General features: G+C 38.2%; 1 protein-coding gene across 4 annotated transcripts in view; it reads right to left on the reverse strand.

Moving 5' to 3' along the window:
• Positions 1 to 555: 555 nt before the first annotated feature.
• The window catches only part of PHF14 (PHD finger protein 14), a 286,072-nt gene continuing 264,658 nt past the window's right edge, over positions 556 to 21,969 (reverse strand). For 3 of the 4 annotated variants that reach the window (XM_074984682.1, XM_074984680.1, XM_074984679.1), the window contains one exon: positions 556 to 735. In XM_074984682.1, coding sequence (XP_074840783.1) covers positions 661 to 735 — 75 coding nt within the window. In that variant the 3' untranslated portion in view covers positions 556 to 660. Of the gene's footprint in view, positions 736 to 950; positions 1,007 to 21,969 lie in introns of all 4 variants that reach the window. The other variant, XM_074984681.1, reaches the window with a different exon arrangement.

Here is a 21,969-nt window from a genome sequence, read left to right on the forward strand (position 1 = left end):
CTAAAAACAGTAATTAACTAGCTACTAAGAAAACTGTTCTAACTATGAAACTGTGAGCGGAGAACATACAGCACGACTGATGCACTCCATCTCCAGCCAGGGATGGTTAAAAAGGGAACTGGAGAATCCAGATCCTGCATGAGGCTCTTTAAATGGAGGAGCGGGGAGGCGTGAAAGATAGGCTCGCACATGTGTATGCGCGACCTAGAGGAACAGTGCTGTAGAAATCTGAAGGTGCAGGGATGCACCAAAGCCTGGAGTGGAGCACCCACAGGGACAACTCTTGAAGAACTATATATCTATGCTCAGGGATACCTCATGATTTTGAAATATTACTGCCTTTTCAGGACATGCATTGCTTGGTAGATTGAAAAAGTTTGATAAATTTGAGCAGCAAGTGTTTTCACTAATGAAGATTGCATTGCCATTATGCATATATTTCTAAAAACTTTCTGATTTTATAGGTATACTGTAGCAGACTTGGAAGTTTAGCTTTTTAATATAATCATAAATGTCACCAAGAGCCACTTACACAATTCCCCAGTGCAGCATGAATTTGGATTTTCAATGACTTTATTGAGAATGTTCTGTAAATTTTACAATGAGAAACTTCAAACACTGTTCCACAACTTTCACATGTTTCAAACATGGCAGTAATTTTTATTTTTTTGAATTTTTCTGTTCCAGGTTCAGGTCTTGAGATGGATTTTCTTCCTTAGCTTCATTTTCATCTTCCTATAAAACAAAATAAAAAAGCATTACTGGAGTTGCTGAAGAGACACACATTCTGCAGAGTTGTTCATATACTCAAAAAACAGAAAACAAACAAACCTGCCCATACCATTATTTGAGATTCTTTTACATAACTGATACACCCTGAAGTACAATAAGCAAACAATTTTAATTATTAGAAATTTTATTTTAATCAAGAGTTACACTAAATTATTTACCTGCAGCTTCAATTATATTAACTTCTTTGAGACTCATTATACAAAGAAAGATGGCTCTAAAACATAAAGGTGAAATTTGATTATACCTAAACTTTTGTAGTGGATACTATTTCATACTTCTTCCTTGGTTCTTGACCAGAAGTTTCCACAAAATTGCTTTTAAAATGCAAGAACTTTTATCACTGCCCCAGAAATTACTTTTGAATAGCATCTGCCATTGAAAAAGTGTTTCATTTTTTGAGACCAGATATGTTTACTTCACCATTTGATAAAAGACAATAAATTTAACTTCAGAGACACTTTATGTGCTGTAGCATCGTATTTTTGTCCCATCTAGCATATTTTCTTGACAGGTCTGCCAATTTTCCAATTACTTGTACCACCATATGTTATCTGAAGATCAGTCAGGTCTAAAATAGGAAACATGAGCATGTCAGACAGCAGCATGCTTACAATATTCTACAGCTTCAACTCCAGAAGTATGGCTCATAATTCACTGTGAGCTCCTCTGAAGCATACTGAATAAATGAAGTGACATCATAATGCTCGTTTCCATAGGAATGAATAGTATCTTATGTCCAATACTAAACGATGACCTCCAAAGTATAAAATCCGGCATCTTGAAAAAAATATTTCATGGGACATCTTGTAACCAATCTCAAAAGAAACAGTCCTGAAAGCGCATACACAGTGCAGACTGTCCTATCTTCAAAGTGTTTTCATTTTGTTTTACAAAACAAGAAATCCTACTCGGTCTCAATAAAGCAACAAACAAAATACACTGAAATTTGGGTGTTATAAAATGTTCTGATTTACATGAAAGCCCATTGCCAGGGATTAAAGGTAAATAGTCACTGCTGCACAGGATGGCAGTGTAGTGGCTGGAGTCCTCATTTAGGTACAAGAAGCCTCGGTTGTATTTTCTGTAGTGGGGCTCCCTGTATGACCTTGGAGGAAAGTCAATTTGTCGCTCTGTGCCTCAGTTTCCCATCTGCAAAACAGAAATACTAGAACTTTCCTAATTGACTGGGGGAGTTCAGGATAAAAATATTAAATATACTGAGATGGTCAGAAACTACGGTTATGGGTGCCACATAAGACAGCATATCAATATAAACTGCCTCAGTAAATATGGCCATACATTTCACTACACATAACATAAATTTGCAGAGTTAGCTGTTGTATTTAGAAAGCACATACTACATTCTGCACATAAATCTGCTCCCCACACACCTTGCAAGAAACATTTTGATTTACATTGCATTTGGCCCTTAGTGAGCAAAAATATTCACTTCCATGAACTATTTTTGCTGAGTAATTTCCATCATGGTGAGAATGGAGCCCATTGTGCCCCAACTTCTCTCTGAAAAATCTCATATAGATATTGCTGAAAAAGGCTGGTATTGAGGTCAGAGGGGAAGGTCTGACCCCATGCTTTCCCCAGCTGATGCTAACACATTGGAAGCCCTAAGCAGCAATATTTTTAATCCCCCCCCGCACCACACATACTAATAATTCATAAGTGTCCCTCTTCAGTTGCTTGGGCCACTTAACAAATGTTTAGTCTGCTTGTACGTAGCATTGGTCTGCCTCACAAGACAGGCTGCATAAGTGCATGTGAATAGCTGCCATCAAGTACCATACCAGCTCAGAAAGCAGAGGTCCATCAACGGCTATTAGCCAGGATGGCTAGGAATGATGTCCCTAGCTTCTGTTTGTCAGAGGTTGGAAATGAATGTCGGAGAGGGACCTCTTTCATGACTGCCTGTTCTGTTCACATCCTCTGGGGCATCATGCATTGAGATATGTAGGAAGACAGGATACTGGACAAGATGGACCTTTGGTCTGACCCAGTGTGGCCATTCTTATGTTCTCATGTGGTGGCTCCCAGATTTGGAATTACAATAATAAATGAATTTGGGAACCAGTAGAGAGCACAAGTATGAGTTACTAATTTAAATTAACTAGCCCCCAAATATATGAAGTATACTTACATTTCACAGCCCAAGTATTACTTTCACATTGAAATAAATCAAGATAACTTGTCTATAATTGCTGTTCTTTTATAGTTGTGATAATAACAGATCAAACTCATTGATCAACACATTACAACTGGAATTTGGTGGCTCAGACTGGTAAACTGGGTCCAAGAAAGCCAAATTTAACAGCAGGGGGTGGGGGAAGCAGAGATGGGGGCGGGAGAGCGAGCGAGCGAGCGAGAGAAGGCGGTACAGCCATGCGAAAGTGCCATGGGTAGCATCTTATATCCATAGTAACTTTTAGACCAAAGAAAAGTGACAGGAAAAATGGGACAGAGAGAGTCATTGAAAAATTACATTATAATCACTATCCTGAGAGAATTGTAGGTACCAGTATGTTATTTTCACTTCTAAAAAGCTGCTAATTATAACAGAGACACCTCCTAGAATATAACAAGCATAAAGGATGTTTTCTTTACTGAAAATGTGTGATAATTTATAAAAATAAAATCAAAATAAATGCACATAAAATTCATGCCATCTGGCCTTGAGTCCCTACACAGGGAAGGGAGAAGGTAAGAAAAACGTGTATTTTGTATATAAGAAAGGCCAACTTATTGGGTTTTTATCCCTTTCACTCAAAACATGTCAATTTCTTTACATTACCATCAGCTAGTTATCTGAACTCTTGAAGAAAAAGAAGTGAAACAGACTATTACTAACTCCACAGGAAATTACAGACAATTCTCCCTCTCTCTCTCCCCCAACTCGGCTACGTCTACACTAGCCAAAAATTTCGAAATGGCCATGCAAATGGCCATTTCAAAGTTTACTAATGAAGCGCTGAAATACATATTAAGTGTCTCATTAGCATGGGGGCAACCGCAGCACTTCAAAATTGACGCGGCTCACCGCCGTGCGGCTCGTCCAGACAGAGCTCCTTTTCGAAAGGACCCTGGCTACTTCGAAGTCCCCTTATTCCTAGGAATAAGGAAGGTTTTGGCTAGTGTAGACACCGCCCTTATTTTTTTTTATACACACACACACATATATATATGGGGGTCATACCTCATACAATATCCATCAATTCAGTGTGCTATGAGACACAATATTATATATCTGTGTCCTAGAGCATACATAAAATTTGCTCTTTCATATACATCATATGTAAAAAAAGAACTGTAAGAACAGTAACAAATGCGCCTTGTTGTGAATCAAGATGGAGAAACAGACATCTAAATACACTCTGCTACACATTTAGTAGGAAAAGATAGCAATTTTGTGATGCATAACATTTAACGTCGATTAAAAGCAAACAAGTAGCTACTAGCACATTATTATTGACATCTCAACGGGGGGAACAGGAAGATCTAATCTAAAATACTGTACAACAACAGAGGTTATATCTACACTAGCATTCCTCTTTTGAAAGAGGAATGCAAATAAGGAAATAAAAATGCAAATGAGGAACATATTTATATATATGGCACCTCATTTGCATATTTGTCTTTCAAAAGAAGAAAAGCAGTGTAGACATGGCTGTTTAGAGAGTAATCTCCATCTTCGAAAGAACCCTTCTTCCTCAAAAAAAAAAAATAGGCAGGATTCTTTCAAAGATGGGGTTACTTTCGAAAGAGCTGCGTTTACACTGCTTTTCTTCTTTTGAAAGAATATTCAAATAAGGTGCCAGATATGTATATATGTGCCTCATTTGCATTTTTATTTCCTTATTTGCGTGCCTCTTTTGAAAGAGGAAAGGTAGCACTGACATAGCCAGAGTGCTTATAAATTTAATTGAGGCAATGCATACTCAAGACAGGGTTGCCTGGTATCCAGTTTTTGACTGGAATGTCTGGTCTAATAGGGACCCATCTGTGAAAGTCGTGTTGGTGGTGCAGTAGGCTAAGTCATGCTCCCTGCCTGCCTTCGATCCATGCAGCTCCTGGCAGCAGCTGCATCCCGTCTCCTCATAGGTACCTATGTGAAGGGGCAGTCACAGGACCAGTCCACATGCTGTTCCTGCCCCAAGCACTGGCTCTCCATCTCCCATTGGCTGTGAACCATTGCCAATGGGAGCTATGGGGTAGCACCTGAGGACAGGGCAGTATGCAGTCTCCTAGCCACATGTCTGCCTAGGAGCCGGAGCACGTAAATGCTGCTGTTTTTGGGAACTGCATAAGGTAAGTGTCGCCTGGAGTCTGTACCCACTAAGCCTCCACCCCAAACCAGTCCCAGCCTCTTGCTCCAGCTCTGATCCCCCACTCACTTTCTGAATTCTCAATTCAGACACAGAGTACCCTCCTGTGCCCCAGACTCCTTATCCCCAGCCACACCCTAGAATCTGCATGCTCAACCAGAGCCTTCACGTTCCCCACAACACCTCAATCCCCTGCCTCAGCCCAGATCCCTGTCCCGGGCTCTGAATTCCTCAGTCCCTGCCTGCAGCCTCCTCATGCAGGCCAGAGCTTGCACACTCCCAATCAGAGCCCCCCAGTCTCCCCATACAACTTTAACAACCAAAAACTATGAAAATTGACTAGTTAGTGGGTAGAAACCAAACAGAAAAAAAGATTACTTAATCTGTTCAAGAGCAAGGAAAGTAATCGTGGTATATTCTCCAAAAGAATGAAAGATGTTACATGACGAAAACTCACAAACAGAACTGCAGAGCTGTTCATCCTGATAGTTCACCTGACTGTGATCATATGGTTGGAAATCATAAATCCACCATAGGAGCAGTGTGAAGCTTGATCAGAAAATGCCCTTCCTGATTAACATGCTAACAGATGTAGTGTGGGGTGATTCACCAGTAGAGAGGGCTGAATAGGCCATCTCAGCAGAAAGTGAATGGCTTTATACACTGGTTTATACTGGAGACAATTGATGGTGGGACTTGATGCAGATGAGGTTCTTGGGAACCTACTTTTGCTATACCTGTTGCAAGACAGTGCTGCTTTGAATGCCAAGAGGCACTAAAGCCTATAACAGGGAACAGCCTTGAGTTTCAGGTTTGTCAAAGCAACAATTTCTGAATGACCTCTGAAATTCATCAGCGGTACTGATAAGTGTCCATCTCAAGACATGATGGTTCCCTAATTCAAACAAAGCTGAAGCACACAGTTTCTTTACAGCTTGCACATAACACAACCTACTTCTGTAATTTTGACACAACAGTTCATTTAAGTAAGTATGGCTATTTTCTACAACTAGCCTACATATATTGTGTGCACTGAATGGTACTTGAAATATTTTGTTTCCTTCTCTTAACATTCCCACTTTCTTTATTTTTTACTAGTGTGCTTAAGGTATTCTAGCAGTTCTTTTCAGAGCAAAATGACTATGTGAGAACATTTCTTAGATAAGAGTTGCAATATTTGTATCATTAAAGTCTGTAATAGAAGGCAGATACTTTATTGTATTACACAGATTCTACTAATCAAAGCATCACTCGTATGAAGGGAAAACCTATCTTTAATCACGTTCAGGGTTCTTCCCATATGCCTCGTCAGAAAAGGATTTCAAAAGCTTGCGGTTTTTCTTTTAGGTTAAATTCCTATCTGTTTTCAACATAAAATGCCAAATTTTAAGGAAAGTAGTCACAGAAATTAATCTAAGTAGCAAACCAGAAAGACGACGACCATAATGAGCTGAAGTGCACAAAAACAAAGATTTTTCTTTCAAAACCCTCATTATCTTCTCAAAAAGTGTAACTGACAAATCTTAAAAAAGGTAGTTCAGGAATACAGAATATTACTAGAACAGTTCTTTACCAGTGGATATTATATACAAATATATTTCTCCTATGATAGATGGCAGGTTTGTCACAGCAGCTTTGCAGTGATAAGGCAGCTGTTTGTTCCCAAGGAAAGGAGACCCTTGCTACATGGATCATTTTCATAGTGACAGCCTCGACAAGTTTGACATTTTCTTCATGAAGTATTCTGAAGCAGCCATCAAGAAAATGCACCCGCTGGGATCCCTGTAAAGCTGACAATCTTACCTTTACCTCCATTAATTCTTACTGACAAAGCCCACCAATTTCCTACAACAAAATGCTTGCCAAGCAGATATAACGAAAGCCATGAATGAACTAACCATTTAAATGTAAGCAAACATGACATCAATTAACTGGTTGCAGTTCCCTGCCCTCTTTTGTTCAGTAGCAAAGCTAAAGTGAGGAATATTGTTTCCAAAGGAACACCTAAAATTAAGTAGTAAATAGTACCATACTCTAGGTGGCAGTGCAAGACCAAAAGAATTATTTTCAGCAGAGTCTCCCTAGTGTCTACAAGCAGCTGCATGTTTATGTCAAAACAAAGCCCTTTTAACTTATAATGGTACAAGAACTTTAAAGTATTTAAAATAGCTTGTCAGTATCTCTATTTTCCATCTACTTGCTTCTAATTTTGATTAAAGAGATAAATGTGCCATTTCAAGATTCCTTACAGGCAAATTTCACTTAATGCTCACGATAGCAGTAGGATGTTACGCCAGCTTTCATAGCCTCCATCTGTTTCTCCCTCTTCTTAGGAGGCAGCCATTCCATTCAGTGGCCCCTTTGGCTGACTGCCACTGCAGTTGGTATTTTCAACTGGGCAGGTGGCGTTTGGAACCAAATACTTGTCTTACAAGTTCAGCTGATTCTATTTGTAGAAAGTACTAAGGAAATGTTTGTTCTTTAGCCCCCTCAGTGTTAACTTTTGAAAGCATTAGATTTACATACTTTTAACCTTATGAAAAAATGCTCATACAGTGTTATGGATCTAAAGCACAACTATTAAATAAATGCAAAATGACTTGGGAGGCATTGCCTCATCTGTGTACAAAGGTAGGCTCCATTTGTTTTTACCTCCAAGCAAGTATTTGGTACTATCACAAGCATGATGCTTTAACACAAAACGAAACAAAAAACTTCTGCAAGCATTCAGTTTCACACTCACATATCCTGCTATACGCTTTGGCTGTGTCCACACTAAGATAAAACTTCGAAATGGCCATGCTAATGGTCAAATCAAAGAACACTAATGAGGTGCTGAACTGAATATTCACCGCCTCATTAGCACGCTTCTGGCTGCGGTGCTTCGAAAGTACAGCTTTCGAACACGTGTGGCTACACGGGGGTCCTTTCGGAAAGGACCCCGCACATTTCGAAATCCCCTTATTCTCCTCAGCTGAGAGGAATAAGGGGATTTTGAAACGTGCGGAGGTCCTTTTCAAAAGGACCCCCATATAGCTGCGCTGAGCTGCGTGCATTTGAAAGCTGTGCTTTTAAAGCGCAGCGGCTGGCAGCATGTGAATACTAATAAGGTAATGAATACTCAATTCAGCGTTTCATTAGTATTCTTCGATTTGGTTATTTGCATGGCATTTCGAAGTTTTGGCCAAGTGTGGCCACAGCCTTTGGCTATGGTTGCACTGACCCAAACTGCCAGCAGCAGTATGCAAATGGGTGGTCTTCAAAATGCAAATGGTCAGTCATTTGAATATTTGCTCGCCAGCAGAGGCTGCTGCTGGCAATGAAGAAAAGCAGGGTAAACAAGGTTCTGCTGGTGATCCCCTCTCCCCCACTCCCTTTGTCAGCAGACCCTTATTCCTAGACAAAATCAGACATAAAAGGCTGCTGACAAAGTGGGAGGTGCGCTAGCAGGACCCCGTTTACTCTGCTTTTTCTGCCAGCAGCAGCCTCTGCCAGCAAGCAGAAACTATTTGTATACTGTTGCCAGCAGTTTGGGTCAGCGTAACCATTGTCATAAAGAAATAATATTTTTCTATTGATGTGATATTGTCACTAGATGTTTATGAAGTAGAAAAGCTTTATCAAGGGAGCTTCAGTTTCTATGTTACCTGGACATTATGTTGCTAAATAAAGAATAGCCATCTATAGACTAACAATCCATCTGCCAACATTACTCCCAAATGAAAGCAACATAATTTCAATCCTTTATTTACTCCCATTAAAATGTCTTAATCTACATTATCTGCTATTGCAGAGTGAATCTTTAACCTTTTTTGCACCCATATTCTTGATGCTAAGAGCAAGTCCAGATATCTCATTTACTTAGTTGTACAAGCACAAAAAGCTGCTAAATCCTCACATAGACAGTTAATAAACCAATTCAATTTTTTTAAATTCCCATTTAAGTAAAATCCTTAAGAAGTTATTTTCAGCTGCTCATGCTTTTTAAAAAAACTATTTTCCTAAATAAGCCTGAGTACCTAGCTTTTTAGCAAGAGGTCTCAACACTAATTTAACTTTGCTCAAAATACTTAACAACATTAAGTTGCAAAGCATAAGCAGATATATAAGACAAAATACTTCCCCCAAAGTAGGGTCAACAATTTTACTGACCTGCGACATGTGAAATAAATCTACCTAAATATCACTGAAGTCCATGTTTTAAACTTTAAGAGATACTTAATAGGGTAATACCACTGTATAAAACATTTATCTCAATAAATGAAAAAACTATTGACCATAATGAAAGTATTTTAAGTAAAATGAGTGCAACAATGCTTCTGACAAATATTAATTAGAGTTTTAATGTTTTACAATTCCACCATAATTCTTTAAATACTGCATTTATTTCAAAGTAATAAACACTCGGTTCATTAAGTAAAGTTCAAAATCCGAGTTATGCGCTACATTTAACAACCTTTGCCTCTTTTCTTCTGTATTCCTTGATTCAGTTTTCCAATGCACTGAATAAGCAATCGAGGAACACAATTAAATTTCATGACTCTGCATATCTGGGATTCTTATTTCATTTAATACAAAGGGCAATTAATCTACCATTATACACTGAATTCCAACTTTAGTGGGCCATGATAAATACTGAAATGAACATACAGGGCATGCTTAATTAAATTACTGTAAAAAGCAGAACCAAAGTTTTTCCTTGTGACAGGAGGAAATGCATATTTAATTAGAAAAAAAATTAAAACTAGATTATAAATTTACAGTAATTTGGAAACTCTTAGCAAACCCACATGAAATGTGTGCAATAATACAATGTATGAAATAGTGAAGATAAATTTTCTCCCATTTTCCTCTACTCTCTTACTGTAGTATACCTCAAGGTGTAAAACATGGGATCGTTCTTATGTAGTCAATATTGCAACATGGTGATGTCAGAAAACTATACAATAAAAATCTTTAGAATGTATGTATTTTTAAATCCACCTGCTAATGAAGAATCAGAGAAGGACCAGAAACTTTTGGAGGCAGAGGGAGTGGAAAAGATACAGGAACAAAGTCAATACTACAGAGAAGGATAAGACAACAAACAGCCAGAATGAAGGAACAGATTTTTCTTTTTTAAAAACATGTATTACATGTAACTTCTGCCCACATAATGAGAGAATGACTGCCATTATTTATGACATGAATGAACCAATTTAGTTTTGCCCTTGTGGTTTATGATGTTATAAAAAAATGCCAGTGGAACTATAGCTTTATTATATACTACACACACTGAGTATTTTACATCTTCTTACGAGCAGCATTAATACTTCTTTAGCTAAAGGTGATACAAATTAATTGTGAGGCAACAGTACAAATTCTGGCTGCTCAGGACAGAAAACCCTGAGATGTTTCACCCCTGCTGTAGTTCCCTCATCATAACCCATGGAGAAGCCAGCTTGGACTTCATCTGAAACATAAAGTAAGGTTCAAATTTGCCCAATGAAATCAATGGGAGCTGTTTCACTAATTTCAATGAGCAATGGATCAGGTCCTATAGTATTATTCTAGAGCATGGTCTAGCCTACATCTTTATGCATGTGAATCCCTAATCTAGCAATGAAAACTATGAAAACCTTCCTTTTCCCGCAGAAATTATTCATGGTTTTAATGTGGGGACAGGGAAGGGTACAATGGCGGTATTTACTTTTACAGCAGCTGGAGAGATTCTGGTCAGCCAGAATTTAGAGTTTCATGTTTTGACTTAAACACTATAAATGCCTTACATTTTGGAAGAAACCTCCTTTAATCTATTTAAGTTTGCAGGTCCACCTACAAAATTTCATGATATCAAATAAATGTAAAATTGACATGTCAAATACACTACCTTGTATTTAAATGTATATACTACATACTTAAAATAGTTTACATATAACTTTTATTTTGTTATAACCATCTATTGAGCAGGGAGCATGGCCAGTTTCATTTCAGTGAGGGGCTATCCTTCTGCCCTGATTGGGGTGTCTGGGCACTACAATAATCTAAATATTAGACAGACACATGTTCATTATTATTGATCATTAGATCTTGAAAGGAAAAGACAGAACCAATTTCAACAGGAACATTCATATATTTCAAGTTAAGGATGTACATGTGTTCTTAATTTTTTTTAAAGGCTTGCTTTTTACTTTAACATGACATTCAGGTTCTTTCTTTAAGAACTAAAGAATGTGTATTTAAATATAATAAATTCACTTCAATCTCCCTTCTAGATTTTTCTGTTTCGATACCTAATTTTTTTTAATTACCATTTCATTCTTTGGGGATAACTTAATAATTGATAGTGACTCTATTTGTGAAGAGAGCAATTACACATAGCCAATTCTTTAAAACAAAATGACAAATTTTAAGTACATGCATTGTTTAAGCTTCATACTATCAATTCCTGCACCACAAAATAATAAAAATATTTCATATTAATGAATATTCAATATATTTGTATATTAAATTTAAATAATTGTAAGCCTACAACAATAACATCCAACCCTTTAAACATTATTACAGCTCAAATTTACTTAGGGGAAATCTGTAAAGGTAACATATGCCTCAAAACATATTAAGCATGTTATTGTTAAGCTGCAAAACAAATTCTGTCAGTCAACATTTTCTAGTTAATCTGGAAGAAGACAAGTCACCTGTCAAAATGTCAAATCAAATCCAAAAGGTAGACCTTGCCCTCATCTAGACATCTATCATGAAAAGGGCTCCTACCCTATGTTTCTCTGAATCTTTCTCTGATAAATCTAGAGACTGTTCTTCTACAATACTGGATCGAAGGTGACTAGCAGTTGGAGATCAGCACACACATGCAAAGCCTTGTTAAAAGGCTTAGGAAAAAGAACACTTAAATGCAATTATATTACAGTAAGTCAACAATAAAAAAGAAACTTAAAATGAGGCACAATTTGACTATAACTAATTAGAGCACTGCTTTTTTATGGCATCGTAGCCCATTACAGAGCTGATATTATAAATCACTATTTACCAACTATTCCGTAAACTGCTGCAGCCATTTAACATCATTAGGAAAACTTCATGCAACTTGAGCATTTCCATTCCTTGAAAATCTGTTCACTCACAAGTTTTTGTCTTTTATATTGCAATATCCCAGTGCCACTATTCTTCACAATATGTCAAGGGCAATATCATACACACATTTACACATGTAACAGTAAAAACATAAGTAGTTCACTTGAACTCAAATGAGATTAGCATAAAATAATCCAATTTAACTTTGGTACTACTCACTTAAGAAAAGTTGTTTATATAAGCATCTGCAGGATTGGGTTCTAACCGTGCTCAGTATTTATCTTGAACGGATTCATGGCCAAGGACACGTTTATTTTGTGGGTATTTAATAAAATTGTGTTTTAGAAGATCTTCCATATAAATGAGTGTTACTTCAGAGAGTTATTTTGCCAGACTATATTTTGTTTCACGTCATCTACCCTTTTTCTCAAAATTTTGCTACAATGTTAAATTTGCTAAATTAATATATTTTATTGTAAATACTGTAGCATATCTGAGCATGATACCTACTTATTTACTTAGTCACCATCTTTTTTTTCTAATTTTGTCATTGTTTTATTTTGCAGATATATGAAGTCAGAGAAATTGATAGGCAGACTCCAAAAATGAGGTGACTTTTTTTTTTAATTTAGTTGCTTCTTTAACTGACAGTTTACATGAATTTGAATCCATCTCCTTTCCTAAACAAAAAGCACTCAAGTAGCACTTTAAAGACTAGCAAAATGGTTTATTAGGTGAGCTTTCGTGGGACAGACCCACTTCTTCAGACCATAGCCAGACCAGAACAGACTCAATATTTAAGGCACAGAGAATCAAAAACAGTAAGCAAGGAGGACAAATCAGAAAAAGATAATCAAGGTGAGCAAATCAGAGAGTGGAGGGGTGGGGGGGAAGGTCAAGAATTAGATTGAGCCAAGTATGCAGACAAGCCCCTATAGTGACTCAGAAAGTTCCCATCACAATTTAAACCATGTGTTAATGTGCCGAATTTGAATATAAAAGCCAGCTCGGCTGTTTCTCTTTCCAAAACGGTGCAATAATTCCTTTTCAGTAACACACATACCTTTAGGTTATTGACAGAATGCCCCATTCCATTAAAATGTTGACTAACTGGTTTGTGGATCTGGAGTGTTTTGATGTCTGTTTTGTGCCCATTGACCCTTTGTCTAAGGGAGTTAGAAGTACCATCTCCTTTCCTGTTTAAGCTCACAAAATAAAAAATTGAGCTGAAAGATTTATAATTCTATAGAAAAAAATGGTATTTTGCTGTGGTAAATATTTAGTCTCCAGCATCAATACACTGCATTTCTGTTACTTGCATCTGATGGAATCCACATTATCTGCGTTTCTCACATACTTATACCTCAGTCAGTCTAATAAAACAAGCAACACATAACCATTTTACTTGTTACTGTAGCTTTTCCATTTGTTTAATACCATATTTAAATCTAGCAACCAACATGTAATGATAGTGGTTGCTTAAAAGTAAAATAATTTAAAACATCAAATCATGTTGAAAAACAGCAAACACTGCATGTTAATACATGTTGTTTCAAACTGAATTTTATTCTCTCTACAATGAACTGCTAATTTTCATAGCTCTCTGGTGCTCTCTTCACACACTTAACTGACACATTCACAGTGACACATTAATCATTCTGACTACAGCTGGGCTAAGCTATTTTCAATTCAAATAATTTCAAGAAAGTAAAGCATTTGGGATGATATTTCCCTAAAACGAAAAAAAAAGTATGAAATTTGTAGACTATTCTCTCTCTCCAATTCTCTCAACTGACAGCAAAACTAAGTGAGACCTGAGCCTCTAGCCACCTCCAAGAAATACATGTTCCATTTTGTAAATTTCAAGCACCCCGATGAGGTGTAACTCCCCACCAGCCACTGGTCTTGCATAAAGCCACAGAAAACTGTTATAAAATAAAGTTTTCCGAAGCAATCCAAATACAGTGAAATATTTTACAAAACTTTTCACGACCACGCAATGTGCTCTCTGTTGCATATGCACACGCCTCTCAGTATCAATGCTACAGCTGAGAATGGATTACTATGAAAACTATGGGATGGGGGAGATCTGCAGCAACTGGAGTCCATATAATTATTGACTGGTACAGATTACCGTAAGGCCTGAGCCAGCAGACAGGGCCCCACTGTCAACACATTGTAAAAGACAGTCTTGCCCTCAGAAGAATACAATCTAATCAGAGTAAAAGGTTCTCTGCAAGGGAGTGAGAGAAATAAAAGTGAAGTGACGAGGGTAATGATGGACACACATCTTGTTACTAACGTTTTTCATGGGCCCAGGCTCATGATATATGATGGGTTATAAAAGTGATATGATCAAAATGCATACATAAAGAAAATAAACATTAGATATCTCTTTATAGATCCACTCTAAATCCTTTATAGATCCACTCAGCTCTAAATACTGAACATACCTGACAGCTCTTCAAACTATCCACTATCAGCTAGTCAATTCATTTCAGAGCTGGTTGAAGAGAAGGGATGTGACAGAGGAAAGGACAGTGGTTTTACGGATCAGATCAAAGAGGACATACTATGCTGTAGTAATGAAAGGGCCTGACAATGAGGCTTGGGGCGGCCTAAGGCCTGAATAGCATAGCATTAACTAAAAGAAAAAAATCAGAGAGGTAGCCGAGTTAGTCTGTATCTTCAAAAACAAAAAATTCCTGTGGCACCTTATAGACTAACAAATATTTTGGAGCATAAGCTCTCATGGGCAAAGATCCGCTTTGTCAGATGCATAAACTGGGGGGTTTCAGAGGAGGATTTGAAGAGGGGGTCTCAGTAAAAGGGGAGGGCCAGAGCTGATAAGGTATACTGAGTCAGGGTGGATATAGCCCATTATCAGCAGTTAACTTTAACCTGTGAGCAAAAGGCAGGTTCTGCTCACAGGCATGTGGCAAGACACAAGGTTGATACTACAGAAAGACACATGCTTGGTAACAGAACATCTTGCTGTAGAAACAGCTTGGTACCATTACACTCCCCATAGATAACAGGGACATACCAACCCAGGATCAACAGAGGGTTAGGATGACAACATGATAGGTAGTGTTGTTTTGATCGAACCACTGTATACAAGGTAAAGGGTGGTATCTGATTACTTTAAGGCGTTTTAATCTAATAGGCTTAAGGGACATGCAATCATGTTTGCATTGGTGTGTAAAAGCGTATCTCAAAGGGGCTGTGTTGTCTGGCCAGGGGAATGCAGAAAATCCTTGCCACTGAATTGTGCCCAGTCCATTGTCACAGCACATGCATGTACTAGTGCAAACTGTTGATGACTGAGCTAGACGTCCAGGGTCCTAGAGCCCATGTATCAATTAACAATAAACCTGGTTCCAGGGCCTTCATACCTTATCTGATTTGTGGTTACTGGGGACTCTCAGACGTCTGCAGTCTGGGCTAACTATAGAGTATGCACTGCATCTCGGAGAGAACACACGGACAGAGCCGAACCGTTGTCATCACTGAAGGCAGCAGAGCAGATGCCAGAGTACCACATCAGTAATGGCGTCTGACTACACATGCATAAAGAACAGGGTGGAGGGGAGCACAGAAACTTTAACCTGAATAGCTGACAAATGGGTAGATGAGGCTGATGCTGTTAGCTGACCTGAGGAGAAGGGCCACACAATAATGGTTTATAATTTTAAAAAGCTCTGGTAGTAGCCCACAGTCGGCTAAAACAATTAAATAAATAACTGTATTCAGAGAAGGGTGTGGTCTGAGCACAGAACTTGAACCAGAAATTTCAGAGCTTTAATCCCAGCTCTGATACTGGCCTGCTACTGATCATTTTTTTGCCTTTGGAAAAGTCAAACTCACTGCTTCAGTTATCCAATCTGTTAAGAATGGATAATAATGCTTAGCGACTCTCATACAGAGCTTCACGGATGAAAAACTTTATATTCAGAAAGTACAGAAAGATTTAAAAGCTTTAGCTTTTACTGCAAAGAATCACCTGTTTCACCTCAGATCAGAAAGAGAATAGATAAAATTAATGCAGAAAGAAAGATTGTACAACTATAAATTTTGAAGCATTAGGATTTTTCCTTAAAAAACAAGCATTTGAAAATGGGAATATTATGGTACGTGATATAATAAAATAAACAACAAGCTATAAAATATGCAAAAGAGCAATTTTTAGTTGATAGAAACCTGATTCCCATTTATTTGATCTTCTGGCTGGACAGCTGCTTCATGAGCAATTAGGAGGCAAAGTATGGGCAAAAGCGATCTTACTTAGAGTGCCAAAAAACAATTATTTTGCCTTCTACAGAAACTGCCGTTCTTTGAGCTATGTGGTTCCTGTCTGTATCTCATTCAATGTGCATATGCAGTCCAGATACCAGAGACCAGAGTAACATTCATTAGTCATGTCTGTTGGTCTGCACCTTTGTCCTTTTCCTCTTGCTCAAACCACAGACTTAAGAGGTGATACAGAACACCCACCCAACCAGTTACTTCTGTAAAGTGAATCATTTTTAGGGTTCAGATCCAAAGAAGAGAGGAAGAAGGACAGGCTGTGGACTACAGCTAGGGACCACACATCTCAAAGAACTCCAGTGACTGTATAAATTAAGGTTAAAGTCAAGGCCCATAGACTTTGTGTGTGACGTGAGAAAGACCTGGAGTCTCTTTATCGATACCCTTTTAGAAGAGATTTGGTACTAAAACTCAGGTAGCATGAGTAAAATGACTTCATGCTTGGTCCCATTTACTCTAATTTCTGCCTTAACATACAGCATGCCTTACCACCAACGGAAACAAAGGCAACAGACGGAAATCTGGAGCATGTCAACCAGCTGTGGTTTAATTTAGTGAGCTACTGTGTTTGTAACATTTTCACCCAGGATCCACAGAAGGTGCAGATCCATTCTCCCACAATAAAACTAACAAAGATAGAGTGATACAGTGTGCTGAAGTACTACCAGTCATGGGATGTGCCCCCATAAGTGTGAGAGCAATGTGATTGCATTAGGCTTCACTGTGTCCAGCAAGATATCACAGAAACCCTATAGCACTCACCTCTTACTCTGTAATGTGGCCTCTCGCCCTCATTGTAGCCTAGAATGAATGAACGAACGAACTTGAAAGTGGGTCACATGAGTTAATTCTGAAGGGTGGACATGTTCGGTATGGCTGTCTACACTGTGCCCCTAACTCAAATTAAGATATACAATTTGCACTACATAAATTGCGTATCCTATTTTCAGTCAATTTCAAAACAGGCTATTTCGGGACTAATTTTGAAATACAGTGCTATTTTGAGGCAACCCTTACTCCTCTCACAATGAGGGGTAAAGGAATGCTGAAATAGCGCACTCAGTGTTTCAAAAACTACTTAAAAATACCAGGCACATTTCCTAGATGCAGAATTACTATTTTGGGATACCTCGGTATCTCTAAATAGCTCCACAGTGCAACCATTGTCTACGTAGGCAACAAATGTCATTATTAAACGTTTGTATCTGTTTATGAAATAGTCATTTGCTTTATGAAACTTGTTCTTCATAACCTTACTCTATGCACTGCTCCACTTGGAAATGGCTTTCTAATTTGTAGGCAGGCAGTTGAGAAACTTCCAGTAAAACACATAGGCTGGGTCTACACGTGCCCCTTCCTTTCGAAAGGGGCATGCTAATGAGCAGGTTCGAAAGATGTTAATGAGGTGCTGCAATTATGCAGCGCCTCATTAGCATAATGGCGGCCGCGGCGATTCGTAAGTGTGACTTTTCAAATTGCGTGCCGCCCATGGAAACGGGACCTTCTGAAAGGACCCCCCCCCCAGTTTTCGAAAGTCCTTCTTCCAAGGGGCATGTTCCAAGGGCTTTCAAAAACTCGGGGGGGGGGGGGCCTTTCGGAAGGTCCCGTCTCCATGGGCGGCGTACGATTCGAAAAGCCGCACTTTCGAATCGCTGGGGCTGCCATTATGCTAACGAGGCGCTGCATAATTGCAGCGCCTCGTTAGCGTCTTTCAAACCTGCTCATTAACATGCCCCTTTTGAAAGGATGGGGCACGTGTAGACCCAGCCATAATGAAAGTCCTTATGCAATATTTTGACTTTTCATAAAATACTTCCTTTCCAACATTCAGGATAAGCAGGTAGTTAGTAGAGTACCTATCCTTTCTTGGAGCTATGTAGGGGACAGAGATGGTTGATCTCTATGGGAACACAAAATTCTGGTACTACACTGCAACTAAGGTTATTTTATCTTTAAATATGCTCATGCCGACAGAATACATAACCAATATTCAAGAATCAAATTGACACTAAGTTTCTGGAATTACACTGAGATGATTCTGAAAGAATGAAGGGAATGAGGAAAGACAACAGATGAACTGGGAAACCTGTTTCCTGATAATAGTTTTTTGTAGGGGCAATTTTTCCTGCAGTCCTTTATATTTTAACTGTACTTTTTCTGAATAACCATGAAGTCATTAATGATAGTTCAGTGCTCTTTTGAAAGGTTATGAGATTATTTACCTCATCACCTACAGATGACCCTCAGTTTCTCCAAAGTTTTCTCTGAATATATGATGCGAAAATCTGAAGTGATCTAGCACTCTGGCCATATGTCAAGGTCCCACTTTTGTGGTAGTAAGTCCAAAACACAACAGACAGTCTTTCAAATTCTTTGGGTTAAAGTTCTTTTGCTCAGGCTCCACCTGGGTCTTGCCCCATGGTGCGTGGGAAGGAAGGGAGGTTTCTTCAATCCCCTCTTGAATTGGGACCTTAATTTAAAAGCAAGAACATGAAAGAATGTTCTCAAAGCTACAAACACCCCTCCTGAAAAATGGAAAAGAAATTGGCAGTTTTCCTATATATTTCTTCTGCTGTTGCAGAGACCTTTCAATGGATTTTGTGGCATAAGCTTTTATTCTCTGGTTTATTATATGTTCAACATCACACTTTATCTACCTAACCAGTGAAGACCTGAACCTACTGACTTGAACACTTCAGATGAAATGAGATAATAGGCTATTTTCAATTTTTCTTGGCTCTGAGATTCGCTGCCCTGGGTTTTTTGTTTCTGTGGAATAAATGTACTCACAGAGACATACTGCTGAACCTCCGATCACGTTCCTCTTCTTATTTTACCATTCCAGTAACTAAGCAGTGTAAAATATATTACTGTCTTAGGGTGCTTTGGAAATTGATTAACATTTCTTGTTAGCAAATTAAATCTTAAAAGGTAAAACAGTTAATTTCATAAACTCACTAATGATAAGCGATAGATAGTGAAAGATAAGAATACTCCTTGGTTTTCTGAGTTACAAAGACACTGAATAAATGTCAAAAACATAAAAAGCAACCACCTTAAAACACCCTGTCAACATCAGCAAGATATTTAGCAATCCAGAACAGGCTCCCTAAACAAAAACCAACACAGCTTGACAATACTGTTCCCATAAAAGGAAATGAAGAGAAAATACTTCATGTTCCCTAACCCAGTGGTTCTGAACCAGGGGAACATGTATCCCTGGTGCCACGCAGAGGTCTTCCAAAGGACACATCAACTCATACAGATATTTGTCTAGTTTTACAACAGGCTATGTCAAAAGCACTAGTAAAGTCAGTACAAACTAAAATTTCATGTGACTGTTTTATACTGCTCCATATATATTAAACATTGATATCTAAGTACGGTACTGTACAATATTTATATTGTAATTGATGTATTGCATAATTATATGATAAATGAGTAAGTAAGCAAATTTTCAGCAACAGTGTGCTGCAACAGTTTTGCAATTTTATGTCTGATTTTGTAAACAAGTAGTTTTTACATGAGGTGAAACTTGGGGTACACAAGACAAGTCTGATTCCTGAAACGGACACAGTAGTTTGGAAAGGTTGAGAGCCAATGCTACTACCAAAAGCTCTTTATTAATAGGCTCCAGGGGCACAGTGAATTCAAACAACTCTAAAAATAAAATTAGCAAAATATAGTTAAAATGCACTGCAGCTATAAATTCCTATGAATATCAATGCGATGATATTCATAAATCTGGCAGTGAATTGACAATTGCTCAAATGCATACTAAGATCTCAGTCCTGGAAAACCTTATTCCTGTTGATTTCAAATGACCCCTTGTATAACGACTTTGTACGTGAATAAAGGTAAAGAGGCTCAAAGGAAGATTCTCCACTGCACCACACCAAAATTAGATTTAGGCTCTCTAATCATGAGATTTTGCAACACTGAGCTCAATGTTCAAATATATTTAAAACTCTGGGTTTAAGTCAACAAAAGACCTCAAATTTATTTAAAAGCATACATTTTAATACTCTTGCAAGCTTGTATAAACATACAGTACATTAACCTTTAATAGAACCTATCACTTGAAAAATGCTAAATGTATGCACTCAATTCCTGTTGAACCCCATGCAGTAAACATTCAAAATGCACAATTTCAAGTTGCGCTTAACTTGCATTGATGTGAGTTAAGCTCAATTCAAAATCCCATTCCTTGTGGCCCTGGTTCAACCTCCCCTACCACAGTCCAGTTCAAGCACTCCCCATGCCCCATTTCAACCCCTCGCACATGGCTCAGGCTCAACCCACCCCAGTTCAAACCCTCCATCCCTCACATGTGGTGCTCCTGCTCATCCCTCCCTCCCTGCAGTTCAACCACCCCCATGTGTGGCTCTAGCTCAACTCCACTCCTGATCCCCTGCAGCCCTAACCCACCCTGGCTTAAACCCACTGCCCACCCCTACCCCCTAATGGCCCCAACCCACTACCAGCCTTAACCCTCCCCAACCCCAGACTTACTTTCCAAAAGGAGCTGCAGGTGCTCCTGCTGCTTCCCCAGCTACAGAATGCATGTTCTGCTGGGGAAAAAAGCCACCCCCCAACTGAAACAAAATTTGAGTTATGCGAGGATGAGAGGAAATGCAATCCTTGCATAACTCGAGGGACTACTGTACTTGGTTCATTTTTTTGTTAATTTGATTTATTATTTCTTTATAAGTACAATATTTATTGAATGAGTAGGAACTCACTGCAAACTCATTTTAACTTTCACTTGCGCTTCCTTTTAAACTCTTCAAGGTTATTTTTAATCATACACAGGCTTCTGATGAAGTTGGGGTTAAACTTGTCACATGCATTTTAATAAATGCTGAAGACCTCCTTTAATTTATGGTAGATATATTTTCAAGAAGGAAAATACAGATGCTATCTTGGTTATAAGCTTGCTGCTGAAATGATTTAGATAGGGTTTTTTTTTTTCCTGCCACACAGTATCAGTGTAAGACCTTTCTTTGCAGGCAATGAATTATAGTTGACACTTCAAACCTATTCTATCTGTATTTTCTAGTTTAGAAAAATGAGAAAACAAATATTTATTCTATATATACAGAAGAGACACAGGACTCTGATAAAAATGATCCATTATGGGATAATGAATAATTGTTATATCTGTTACTGAAAGAATACCAAAGGGCATGAAACACTTGCCAGTTTTTAATTTGAGGATACCTAGGGTTATTGAGAAAATAAAAAGGAAGTAATTTGATCACACGGGGATCTTATGTGTTTAAGCCCAATAATTTCTGATGACATTTGCTTCAACCCTGTGGAAGATGGAGCTTGTTGATGGAGACTTGTGTCATGATTTGGCATCTTCTGCTAATGAGGAACTTTAACACTAGAGAAAGGTTTATTTAAACCATATTTTTATTTAGCTTTTACATAGAGTACTTTTCTAGCTTTAGGGTCATTG

The sequence above is a fragment of the Carettochelys insculpta genome, chromosome 2 (assembly GCF_033958435.1).
Source record: "Carettochelys insculpta isolate YL-2023 chromosome 2, ASM3395843v1, whole genome shotgun sequence".
NCBI classification, from domain to species: domain Eukaryota; kingdom Metazoa; phylum Chordata; order Testudines; family Carettochelyidae; genus Carettochelys; species Carettochelys insculpta.